This window comes from Lipotes vexillifer, unplaced genomic scaffold (genome assembly GCF_000442215.2).
Source record: "Lipotes vexillifer unplaced genomic scaffold, Lipotes_vexillifer_v1.1 scaffold325, whole genome shotgun sequence".
Lineage (NCBI taxonomy): Eukaryota > Metazoa > Chordata > Mammalia > Artiodactyla > Lipotidae > Lipotes > Lipotes vexillifer.
Window position 1 is genome coordinate 1700520 of NW_006799313.1, and position 13351 is coordinate 1713870.

Below are 13351 nucleotides of genomic sequence, written 5' to 3' on the forward strand. Positions count from 1 at the left end.
CCCCTGCATCGGCAGGCGGACTCTCAACCACCGCGCCACCAGGGAAGCCCCCAAACATAATTTTGAAAACTGTATTTTAAAAAATCGTCTCCATCAAGTGATGAAAATGAAAGTCACATTTGCATAAAGGGATTTTTATCTATCATAATTGGTGAATTCAAAGAGTTTCCTTGAGATGAACGTCATAGAAGTGAAAAACACAAATACATGTTTAAAACTTACTGTCGAAATTACAGGAAACAATGGGAGTGTTAGCTCCAAACACAGCAGTGGCGCTGTGTTTCTGTTTTTCTACACTCTTTTCATCTCCATCCTCGGTAGTATCTGCACCCTAAAATAAGAGTCAGGAAAACCAATTTAACAATGCCAAAAACAAACGAAGAGGTAAGAACTACAAACAAATGGAATGGTCGCTTTTAAAAGAGATTTCCTTCATCCAGTCACTCCATTTTTTTTTTGCAGTACGCGGGCCTCTCACTGTTGTGGCCTGTCCCATTGCGGAGCACAGGCTCCGGACACGCAGGCTCAGCGGCCATGGCTCACGGGCCCAGCCGCTCCGCGGCATGTGGGATCTTCCCGGACCGGGGCACGAACCCGTGTCCCCTGCATCGGCAGGCGGACTCTCAACCACTGCGCCACCAGGGAAGCCCCAATCACTCCCTTTTTAAACGATGAATAAAGCCCAGGACAGCGACAGAGCAGGAAGTCGAAGCCAGCCTTTCTACCCCGCAAGGCCAGGTTTACCAAACCCTGCCCGTGAAGGAAGAAAAAAAAAAAAAAAAAGAAAGGAGGAGCATACAGGATACATAAGTGGATTAAGAGGAAGGGAGGAGGAAAAAGAGCAGTGGAAGAAGAACGGAGAAGGGTCACTGTGTAGAAATATAAAAATAGGTTGTGTCCAAACACAAATTTCTAAAAATGGTCCCTGACTACCACATTGTTTTAAATCAACCATGACCATTTTCTTATTCATTCCTTCCACCTTTGTGCTTTTTTCTTCTCTGCCTTTTTATTGTGCTTCCATATGAATTGTTCTCCAATTTTGTAAGCATCCTTCTGTTTTCATTCCCCTCACATCTGCATATTTAACTTTGTTTGTTGAACAGTTATAGTTTCCAAAGTATGATCCAAAGGGATGTTAACAGATGTCACCTGATGCAAAGGTTCTGGAACAGATATACTTGGAAAAGGCGAGATGAAACAATATTAAACGTGCTTCTTAGAACCTTTCATATGTGAATGGTCTATTCATTCTACAAAAATTATTGAGCACCTAGGATGTGCAGCTTTCTCCCAAATTATGTGCCGTCTTACAGTATTGGAGTCAATGGTATTATATCCAACACTCATGTATTTTCCCTCTGCGAATATGATTTGAATTTTGGCTATTTATTACTTACAAGGGCACCTTCAAGTTTAAAGATGGCAGCTGCGCCATGCGTCTCCGAAGGAGCCATTTTTCTCCTCCAGCATCTGCGGCGAAAGGTATCTGAACTACGCTGTTTCCAGTGAAATTTCCAGCCAATTAAAGAAGCGTATTCCCAGCCCTCCTGGTCTTTCAATTCTTCCATGGCCTAAAACAGAAGTAAAACATTTAATGATAATAATCATAATAACAATACTCCTTATATTGATAAAGCAGATTATGTGATCCATCAACAAATACGTATTGAAAATCTACTCTGTGCCAAAGTACTGGGCTAGGAGCCAGGGATACAACAAAGAACAAAATAGACAGGCTCTCTGCCGTTGCAGAGCTGATGGACTGGGGGGATAGAGAGAGATAAGCAGGCAAGTAAAGTGAAATGAGATGAAATGAAATGAGTGGTGGCTGTACCATCAGGAGGGGCACCTTATTCAGACTTGGTAGCAGGGGTCGGGGGCGGCATGATGGAATGGGTAAAGCAAATGGATTCTTTTCCAAATTGCTTTCTATTTCCTCACTTCATTAGCTCATAAGAACACTGCCATTATGATATAGTTTGGAAACGATTATTATGTCCATTTTATATAGGGAGGGAAAAAAACGATACCACCCTCCCTAGGGTTTAAGTGTCTCGTCTAAGGTAATAGCTTCTTTAGCTAATAAGTAAATCAGGGTATATTACTTCTGTAATAACTACTATCTAGTGACGATAGCACTTTTCATCTTAAAAACTATATATAATTATCTCAGTTTTCAGTGTTTTTTTTTTTTCAATTCATTCAGTAACTCTAAGTGTGCTATCGGGTTAAGAGCTGAGGAAGCAGTGAAGAAAAAGACAGGTTCCTTGCCCTCCTGTAGCTGACATTTCAGTGGTGGAAATTTTATGTAAATATCTTAAAAGTAGGACTAGACTTAGTAGATGTAAAATAATACTGAATAATATTTATGATCTCAGAAATAAGAGTTCCACGTAGGGGTTATTTTTTTCAACTTTGAATAAACAGAAAACCCAGGTCAAGGACAATCTAGTAATTGACCTTCTGGCAGTATTACTAGTGACACCAAAATATTTTGTGCAGCCAGGAGTGAGGCAGGTTAAGGAGCATGATCTAAGTCTCAACAATACTCTTTGGTAGAACAGAACTGGGCCATGTTTCTGGTCTTCTGACTGGTGGCTCAGTGTTCTTTCCATTTCACCTCGGTGCTCTCATGTGGAAGGAGGGAGTCAAGTGCCTCTAGAAACTTCTCACCCTATCAGGATAAGGATGATTACAAAACAAATACTCATTCATTAACTCATTCATTCTACTCCATTATTTATTAGGAACAAGGTCCAGAGCTTTGGAACCTTAGAAGTACCAAAAAGCTCACTATCTAATAAAAAGACACTTCATGACACCTACTATGAGTCAGGCACTTTGCGGAATAGAAAGAAGTCATGTTTGGAATGACCTTAGCCTGGGTTCAAACACTCTAGCACTTACTAGACACATGGCCTAAAGCAAATCCATTTAACCTCTGTGAACATTATCTGTAAGATGAGGATAAAAATGCAGATTTTGTGGATTGGAGATGATGTATATTCAGTACCTACCATCACAAAAAGCACACAGAACATACCACTTATGATTGTTATGAGTATTATTTTTCCACTCAATTTATTATTATTCCATTTAAGCCTATAATACCCTAATTAGATGCATATTATATCCATTTTGCAGATGAGAAAGGAAATGAAGCCAGGATTTGAATCCTCAGGTATCTTGTTCCAAGTCCTGAGTTATTGCCACTGCCACATTATGCTACCAAGATAATTTGTTTCTACTACTGCCTCTCGAGTGGTTCTCATTATTTAGCCTGCTTCAGAATCACCTGGAAAACTTACCGAAACACGGAATGCTGGGCTCCACCCCCAGAGTTCCTAAATCAGCCGGTCTGGGGCAGGGATACACTTTTATAACCCTTGAGCAGGGCATCAGGCCCTTGACTGGCAAATGGCTCCTGTAGAAGTCACCGAGTTAACCGTGGTTCTGTGTGGTCTGGAAGGCGGAGCCCCCAGCTCCCTCCCATTTCTCCTCTTACCTTTGCAGTACTTGAAGTGGTCTGTGTTAAATCTTTCTTGCGTTTTCGGACCAGCCTTCGGCGTCTATGAGTATGATACATTTTTTCTGCTGCAACCCAGGATTTGGGCTTATTATCAGGAGGAATGATAATTCCATACTCCCAGCCTGGAACAGAGTTTGTGAATGGTTATCCGAAAGAGATGCACTTGCCAGATTGCCAAATAAAGTTCCAGGAATCATTCAATCACTCTCTGCCCCCCAACATTCTCCACTGTCATGAGTGAACGCCACTGCTCCTATCACTTTGCTGCCATCAGCCAAACTGAATACAGCCCTATTTCCCTGGACCCCTCTTCGAGAAGCTTCCTTTGTGGCCCTGGGCTTCTCCTCCATGTTTCTACTTCTAGTCATTCATGGTAATTGAGTGCATCTAAGAGTAAAGCACAATGCAAGAGGCATTTGGGGACAGTGATGAAGGGCGTGGCCTGTGTAGTCAACAGCCTGGCTTCAAATCCCTGCATCACCACATGGGAGCTGTTTACATTTAAAGTTTCTTGCAAGTTAGTAAACCTGCTGATGGTCCAATTTCCCCAGCAGAAAGGTAAAATATATCTTTTTCAAAAGAATTAATCAAAATGATGCACGCAAAGCACTAGGACCATGATTAGCATATAGTTTGCACTCAAAAAACATTAACTATTTATTAAAAGGCCTGGTGTGTGCATCAAGATCATCAAGAAACTTATAATCTATTTGAAACCTTCCTTTATCAATGCCAGTTCTTTCGTGTGTACTATTCCCTCTTGTAAGAAATTTAAAAGTCAAATTTTCTCTCTTGATAATTCTAAATGCTCTAGTTCGTTTAACTTTAGACTACTATTTGTAGTAAAGGATAAATATCGGACTTCCCTGGTGGCGCAGTGGTTAAGAATCTGCCTGCCAATGCAGGGGACATGGGTTCGAGCCCTGGTCTGGGAAGATCCCACATGCCGCAGAGCAACTAAGCCCGTGCGCCACAACTACTGACTGAGCCTGCGCTCTAGAGCCTGTGAGCCACAGCTACTGAGCCCGCGTGCCACAACTACTGAAGCTCGTGAGCCTGGAGCCCGTGCTCCACAACAAGAGAAGCCACGGCAATGAGAAGCCCACACACCGCAACGAAGAGTAGCCCCCGCTCACCGCAACTAGAGAAAGCCCACGTGCAGCAATGAAGACCCAACGCAGCCAAAATAAATAAGTAAATAAATAAATAAAGTTAAAAAAGAAAAGGATAAATATCATTACCAGAAGCTATGTCAATAATCTGCATTATTGCTGAGTAGGGTGACTTTTAAGGCATTTTGCAGTTCTTCTTTCTGAGCTAGGGGTCCCCTGAGTGTGATGTTCCCAGGGAGGGCATGTCGTGGTTAGACTGGAGAAGCTCCAAACTCCAGTCCCCTCCCAAATTCTCATTGGATCCCCGGCGTCTCAAAGTCCAGCCACCCGGCATCCTGTTACCTTGTATCTTTCATTCTTGACAGCCCCCCACCCTGCACCTGTCCAAGTACTTGCTTGTCCTTCAGATTCTGCGTCTGAATAGTCACAGGTAACACCACGTGACCTGGTCATCTTAGATGAAGGGGCGTGAGACTCCTCCCTCCCAAGGAAACTTGACTTTAACCAAGGCATTGCTGGAGAGCCCCTGGTCAGGTAATAGGTCTGAAATGTTACCTCTCTCATCCACTGCACGATTAATGTCATAGACCCATGCATCATCTTCCCATTCCCAACCTGGAGGGCAAGTGAGCTCGCTGGGTGATGCTGCTTTATCACCGTTCTTAAAAAAAAAAAAAAAAAAAAAAAAAAAAAAAAAAAAAAAAGAAAGAAGCCATAGTGTGTTTAATAAGATGCAAAGGTGAGACAGAATTCCTCACACTTAACTACAGACTCACTCATTTCAATACCATCATACACATCAATCTTTCTCAGAAAAAGCCGTAATCTTTATTTATACACAATTGCTAAACAATAACTAGATTTTTAAAGAATACTTTCTGCTTCCACTATTAGGGAATATGTTATGTTAAACCACGGGAAATTGTTTTTGTAGGTCAAAAATGATCAAATATAAGCTATTTCATATGGTTCAACTTAATATTATGAAATGACGCAACTCTTTATGAGGGGTTATACTGCAGGGAACCCATCAGAGATGGATAAAGCATGAAAAACACATGTCTTCAAGAATGGGGTAATGCTACAGGAGGTTGTAGATGCTAGTCACGTAAGACTGAGCAAAGTTTACTTGAAATATTGACTTAAGTTCTGCATTAAAACTGATAAGAGTTATGAAAAAAAGTTCATAGTAAAGGAAATAAAGGAGGTCCATAAACATAGAAAAAGAGTCAGCTTCACTTTAAGAGTGTGAAAACTGAAATAACAACAGGATACCATCTATTCATGTACTGACAAAGATGTTAAAGTGGGAGGGTGAGTGTCTAGAAAAACAGCCCCCTATGCCATTGCTAGAAATATAAATTTGTACAACCTCTTTGAAAGTAGTTTGCCAATATTTGTCAAAATTTTATATGCATTGAAACCTTGACCAAGCCAACAGATGCCTCTTCTACAGACAAACTTTCATAAGTGAATAAGAATGTATGTATAAGGATGTTCATTGTCACAAAGACTGGGGGGAAACCCCTAAATATCCACAAGGAGAGGATTAGTTAAACAAATCATAGAGGGGTACATATAATAAAACACTGTAGGAATTTTTTAAATGGCTCATAGATCTATATGTAGTGATATCAAAAGATGTCCAAGATACATTATGTGAAAAACACAAGTTGCAGAACTGTGCATACAACACACTTCTATTCAGGTGGGGGAAAAAAAGAAGTTATATATTTGTATAGGAACAGAAAACTGCTATCAGTGGTTCAATGGTTATCTCTGGGGGCGGGGGTGGGATATGGATCAGGGCGAAGAATTACTTTTAATTTCCTTTTATGCTGTTTGACTATTCTAAAGACATGAGCATTCAATTTGTTATGATTTTAAAAACTAGTTCCATAATAAATATAGTAAAAAAAATAATTTCACAACCCAGACTTTACCATGTTACCAACATCTAGTTAAATAGGCCCCATGTCTTTCCTATAGAATTAATTACAGATACCCTTTGGAGGCTCCAGTTATAAAGGGAAGGCTTTATGACATGAGATGGAGCAGGAGAGACTGGGCAGCCCCGCCTTGTGGTTGGTGATCCAGCGATGGTTTCTCCGAGCTCACGCAGGAGGGCTTATCCCCAGGAGCTGCACTCACCGCATCCGTGTAGGTGTCCTCTGCTGGCTTCCACTCGCCCCGGGGGTAGCGACTCTCGTTCTGATACAATTCATCTGTGAACTCTGTGTGACCCGCATCCGCCTCTGTCAGCAAGCTGAGGGACAGGAGGTTCACGTTACCAAAGGTGGTCACCGACCACCCCATCTATTTCCAATGGCGGGGAGACATCTATACCCTGGGGGTGGCCCCCGTTCCCTCCTCGCCCTACCCCTTTGGGTTCTCCACTCCAAACTCTTCTTTGTACTAATAGCTTTTGACATTCTTTTGAAGAGGGGCCGCTGGAACAATGAGCCCTAAATTACAGAGAACTTCTCAAATTAGCAGAGTTGCTCCTGCCCAGTAATTAGGGTGGGGACTGGGTAAACAGCATTGTGGGCAGCTTCTTCTAGGGACCAGGCTTCTGTTTCTGTGTCAGGTCAGGGCCATTCAGCATTTTCTCAGCAAGACTCTTGGCTAACAGTTCAAAAGAATAGAGAGTCCTCTTCCCTCTTTCCACCTATTTTAAAAAATGGAATGGAGACGGTCTGCTGGGGCCTAGTGTGGAAACTTTTGCTCATGGTTTGCTTGGTCTACGTAACACAAACTGAAGGAAGGAGTTTACATTTTCTGGATAGTTCCTAGGTAGGGATGACAGCCAAACCAGGTCATTTAAGACTCCAAATCCATTTGGGCACTTGAGAAATCCATACTGACTCCCTGCCATGCCAATTTTCCTCTTGGATTTGGAACTATTTTGACAACCCAGAGAAGAAAGTACAGAGGGTCCAACTTTGACTTAAGTCTTCTGCCAGGTATCCACTCAAGTGAGGTTTCTTTTTTCCTTTTACTGTCTCTACACCTTTCCCCTGCTGTATCCTCCCCTAGAATCAAGCACTGGAAAGAAATCAGAAAACAGAAAGTTCCCACCCTTTGTATCAATCGGGCTTGTCCGTCACTTCTCTGGGCCCCAGAAAAGGAGAACACGACTGGCTGCCACCTCTGGGGCCCCATCCAGCTCCGACAGGCTCTGACCTGCTTTTCCAGTCCCAATTCCCCTGGCCCCTCCCTGTCCTCACTAACCTTCCTTCCTTCTTTCCAGTTCAAATCCCATTTCCCTTCCCCTCACCAGCAACCCCAACTCCATCCAAAGCAAGCTGTCACGGGCTAAAAGCAATCACGTTCAGACACTGGGTCTTAATACACCAGACCCAGCACACTTCTTTCCCTCCTTCCCTAATCCTGTGTCATTATGGGAAACAAATGTGGACAGAGAGAGCAAGCTCTAGTTTAAGGTCTTAAAATCCAACTTCACAAGCTTGTTTCCTCCAAACACGAGTACACTGTCCTGAGCTGGAGAAAAGAAGGCATTCTGGTTCCAGTGCTTTTGGCAACACGTAGAAACCAGGCTTCGGTTTCCTCCAGACTCCAGGGGACACATGCCTGCCCCCTGTACTGTTTCTTTCTTCCTGTTTAATAATAGCCTTCGACATATAATTCACATACCATACAATTCATCCACTTAAATTATGCCCTCTACTGTTTCCTGCAGACATTCCAGCATAACAGTTGAGAGCTGGTTTTGGTGCCCAGGCTAGATTTGGGTTCTAGCCCTGTCTACACCACTCACCCACAGTCTGTGTGCCTTTGGACAAGTGACTTAATCCCTCTAGGTCTCAGTTTCATCTGTAAAGTGGAGATACTATTTTTTGTTGGGAGATAATTCTTTGTGAGTCTAAACACAGGCTCCATGACCTTTGTTACTGACTATCTTCTCAAGGATGTTTATATGAGGAACAACCTCAGAAGACATAATGTTTCTCTCCAGAGCAAAGGGCCAGCATGCTTACTACCTACCCATTATAAAGGATTCAGGTGCCCTAAGCTCAGGGTTCCTTTCCTGTTATACAATCCACTTCATGTGCAAGTGTCACCTGGCCCTCTTTTTGTCGCCCTGTGGGAACTGGGGCTTGGAGAACAGGAGCAAATGTTGATACTCTGGTACTACTATTTGCTGTGGGCAACAGAGTCCTTTGTCTCTGCTTCAGGAGTCTTGTGTCTCCTGCCAACATCCACGAAACTGTGGCAGGTGACCTTGCTAGCTTGCAAGTAGGATAAAAATCTCAGACTCTTCATGATTTTTGACACTACCTATCTTGTAGGACTGCAATCCAGATTCAGTAAGATAATGCATGTGTTTAGCCCACTGCTTCACACATTCCCACGTAATAAGTTCTCAATAATGTTAGTACCAGGTGCTTTTTTGTTTTATTATGGGACATTGACATCTCTCAAGTTTCCGTGAGTTTCTGTGGACTTACTTCTGCTCAGTGGGTGTTATGTAAATATGATCAAGAATGATGATGGAGGGGGCTTCCCTGGTGGCACAGTGGTTGAGAATCTGCCTGCCAATGCAGGGGACAGGGGTTTGAGCCCTGGTCTGGGAAGATCCCACATGCCGCGGAGCAACTAGGCCCGTGAGCCACAACTACTGAGCCTGCGCGTCTGGAGCCTGTGCTCCGCAACGAGAGGCCGCGACAGTGAGAGGCCCGCACACCGCGATGAAGAGCGGCCCCCGCTCGCCGCAACTGGTGAAAGCCCTCGCACAGAAACGAAGACCCAACACAGCCAAAAATAAATAAATAAATTTATGGAAAAAAAAAAAAAAAAGAATGATGACGGAGAAGATTCACTTAGCAATTTCTAAGGAAAGACTTCATTACCATCCTTTTTTCTCAGAAAATGAAAAACTTACCTTTTTTCAGGATCAACTATCCAGTCTCCTTCCCATTCCCAGCCTTTTGGAGGCAAAAAGAATTCCCTCTTGAGTTTTATTTTTCCTGTGACATCAGAAAATTTATGGCGACCCACTAATCCAGAAGTGCCCCATTTTCCGAACATAAGAGCTTGATTTTCATACTATTAAAAGGAAATTGGAGAAACATCATCAGGGAGCAAGAAATAAAGCCAACACGTAAATTTTCAAGTCCATCTAGGACCTAGGCTAAACAATGAGGAAAAGTGAAAAAGCTTTATATTCAGAAGGTATGGGCCTAAGTTGCACTGTGGCTGATTATGCAACTTCGGTAAATCATTCATCTTTCTAAGACTCAGTGTTCTCATCTGTAAACTGAGGATAATAATACCTTTCTCATAGGGTTGTTCTGAAGTTCAAATGTACAAATGATTGTGAAAGTGCTTTGTAAACATTGATATATCATGCTAGTTGTTTCTACCATTTTTTTCAATGGCTCCAAATAGTGCTCCGAACCTAATCTTCTAGATACCTACAAAAGTCCTCAATTTACGAGCATGTAGTCTTCTAAAACTTTATTTATAAGTCTGCTGCCGAGAACTTGGGCACATTTCCCCACAGAAACAATATTATAATTAATGGTACATTTCCTGGGCAGCACAAAGGACCCATCTGAAACATGAAGGTCCTTTAGCACCCAGCTTTTATGTGGCCTAAAAATTCTGAAGCTTCACATCCTCTGGAGTATGGTGAGTAGACCAAGACCTTTCTGGAAGCAGGTTCTGTGGCAATGGCAGACCCAGGTTTACAGGGCATTCCTTTCTAAGATAGAATTTATAAAATCTACAATGGTCTGTTTTTCACTATGTCAACCGTAAAGAGGGTTGAGGTTTGCCAGTGGTGAGAGTCTCTGTTTGGGTCCAAGCTGATATCTTTGTTTGTCTGCTGATGAGCTCACTGAGAAGACGATTTGCATAAGCAGCAGGGGAGTTTTTGGCTAAAGGATGATGGAAGAAGTTTGGGCAGGGGCCTGATGAGGAAACTGGAGGTCTCTGAGGTGCTTCACGTGTGCTAATGGTCCCGTCCCACAGCTGCTAGTTAAAGGCCTCAAAGCCACATGAGGCTCCCATCTCCACTGCTGCTGCTGCCCTCTTGTCCATGCCAAGGTCCTCACCTGGATTATACTACAGCCATGCTGGCTTCCAAGTAGAAGAGTGCTCCTCCACTCTGTGTCCTTGTCACTTGGAAACCAAAGAAGCCATGCATGTGCCCCCAAGTCTCACAGCCCCTTGTGCCTAAAGCTCAGAGCAATATCTAAGACAGCACTAGTGAGACCTCCAGAAATTTGGAGCGGGGGGGAATTTTTGCAGAGAGCTGAGGCCTGGTATTAGCCCAGGAAGGTAAGAACCAGTGAAATTTCTATTACTGTCATTAATGTGCCCCTTCTGGTACTCAGAGGCTGTTAGAATTTGGAGAAACTGGAGTTACGCAAAACAACTAAAGTGGGTGGATCTTCTCTATACCTGTTGAAACTAGAGTTCACTCTATGCAAGGAAGGATCTGGAAGTGGGAAACAGAGGAAGGGTTGTTCCTTGCTCAGTGCTAGCTTCTCTGGGCCCCAGCCACAGAGCTGTAGGGCAGGTGGATGCCAAGAAATCCCACAGGAGGGCAGGAGCAAGCCCCTCTCACATGTGCTCTGATGCCCCCTCCACAGCACCCAGATGACTGACCATCAACATCTGTGACTCAGGGCCTCCCCTGAGGCCTCCAGCCCACCCTCTATTTCTCTCCAGTCACACTTCAAAGCTTGCATCCTAAGGACTTTGTGTTTCCCATGGGTTTCACTGCTTCTCAAAGTGGACCGCAATGCCCCGTATCCACCCACATTGCAGGTGCTAATCCCTAACTCAGCTACAGAATCACAGTCCTCGGGTGGGATTCTTTTTAACAAGACACCCAGTTTTATTACTGTGATAGATTTTGAGATCCTTGAGGACAGGGCTTGGCTGTTTCATCATCTTCAGCCTCTGCCTCTGTGCCGACATAAAGCCACCACTCCCTAAAAGCTTGGATGGGTGGATGGATGAATTCTGTCACCATTTATTTATTTAATAAATATTTATAGGAGCCTACTATGTGCCAGGCACTGTTAAATTAAAAAAAGCAAAACTAAAAGATGGCCATGGGTTTTCTTGCCCAGCAAGTGCATCAGAACCACAATCCTAAACCAGTGGTCAGGCATAGTGGTGGGCAGCAGAAACACAATTACAAATTAGCTAGAATGAAGATAGTCTTCTCCCCAATTATTTGAGCATGAAGGCCTATCTGTAAAAGAATGGAGCTCATCTGAAAATTGTCAGAGGAGACCCAGTGAATATATCTAATAAATTTACAACAATAAGTACTTTCAGTAAAAAAAATCCAACTAACGCCACTTTTAGCTGTAAAAGTTTGTGAAAATTATTTTCATTGGTTTAACTCTAATGAGATTTCTAATTAGCTAAATGGATTTTTAACTCAGTGAAGGATTTACAAATTATCTCTATTGTTTTGCAAGTATCCAGGGAGCATTTTCTTTGCCCTCTGAGGCTTCCCCAACTGAGGATTGAGTCTTCTGTGGTTTAAAGACTCCAGACACTTTGCTGTAGAGTAGAAATTAACACAATATTGTAAATCAACTCTATTTTCAATTAAAAAAAAAAAAAAAACCACTCCAGACCCCAAGCAGGCTTCTTTCTCAAGGTCGGGCACCTCTCAAGCGTCCTCACTCCTGGGTTGCTTGTGTGTGAATCACTCTGGCGTGTCCCAATGTAGACCTCCAGTCAATCCTTCCCTACCCCCTTGGTTAAGGGCCCTCGAATGTGGGGTTTTAGGTAGCGATTATGGTGGTGGCTGGTTTGACATCTGAATATTTTCGCTTAGGATGAAAAGTAAAGTACTCCCACACCAAGAGGAAAAGAGTGATGTCAGTAAATGTACCATTTCAGCAAAGACGGTGAACGTTCCTTCCGCGAAGCTATTGAACTTCTTCTCAACAGCACTTAAGCCCAGCCAGATGTTCACACGCAGCTCCACAGGCACCTTTGGTCCATTGTTTTTCTCCTGTGGATACTGTGAGATGCACAATATAACATGACCCGTTATACTGGGCACAGTACAGGCTGTGCATTAAGCTCAAAACAAAAGTAGACTGAACGTCTAATCATTGTTTTCAGCGGTCTAACTTTGTTTGTGCAGTTAAAATATTTCCAAATGACCCTTCTGCAAAGATTAAAATAACAAGTAAAGCAGGAACCCCTGGGTGTCCCTGAGACCTTTTCAGGAGGCTCACAAGGTCAAAACCATTTTCCTAGTAATACTAGGATGTTCCTTGCTTTTTTCACTGTATTGACATTTGCACTGATGGTGCAAAAGCAATGGTGGATAAAACTCCAAGCAGTGTAACAGGAATCAAGACAGTAACACCGAACTACACTGGTAGTAATAGTTTTCTTCATCACTCTCGGTGAAGAAAACAAAATGCCAGTTTTACTTATTAATTACTTTGATAAAGCAGTAAAAATGGCTAATCCTAAATCGTGATACCTGAATACATGTCTTTTTAATATTTTGTGTGATGAAATTCTGCTGCATATTAGTGTATATTCTGAGAAAAGAACTTATGCAATAGAGCTGTGAACTGAACTAGCCTTTTTTTTTTTTTTTTTTTTCCGGTACGGGGGCCTCTCACTGTTGTGGCCTCTCCTGTTGTGGAGCACAGGCTCCCGACGCGCAGGCGCCGCGGGCAAGGGCTCCCAGGCCCCG

General features: G+C 43.0%; 1 protein-coding gene across 1 annotated transcript in view; it reads right to left on the reverse strand.

Annotated features, from left to right (window-relative positions):
• Nucleotides 1–13351, reverse strand: part of MYOF (myoferlin) — a 160916-nt gene that overhangs the window by 43116 nt on the left and 104449 nt on the right. Inside the window, 7 exon segments of the mRNA XM_007471569.1 lie at nt 223–331; nt 1401–1574; nt 3509–3654; nt 5200–5305; nt 6796–6910; nt 9548–9711; nt 12527–12658. Of these exon segments, the coding sequence (XP_007471631.1) occupies nt 223–331; nt 1401–1574; nt 3509–3654; nt 5200–5305; nt 6796–6910; nt 9548–9711; nt 12527–12658 (946 nt within the window).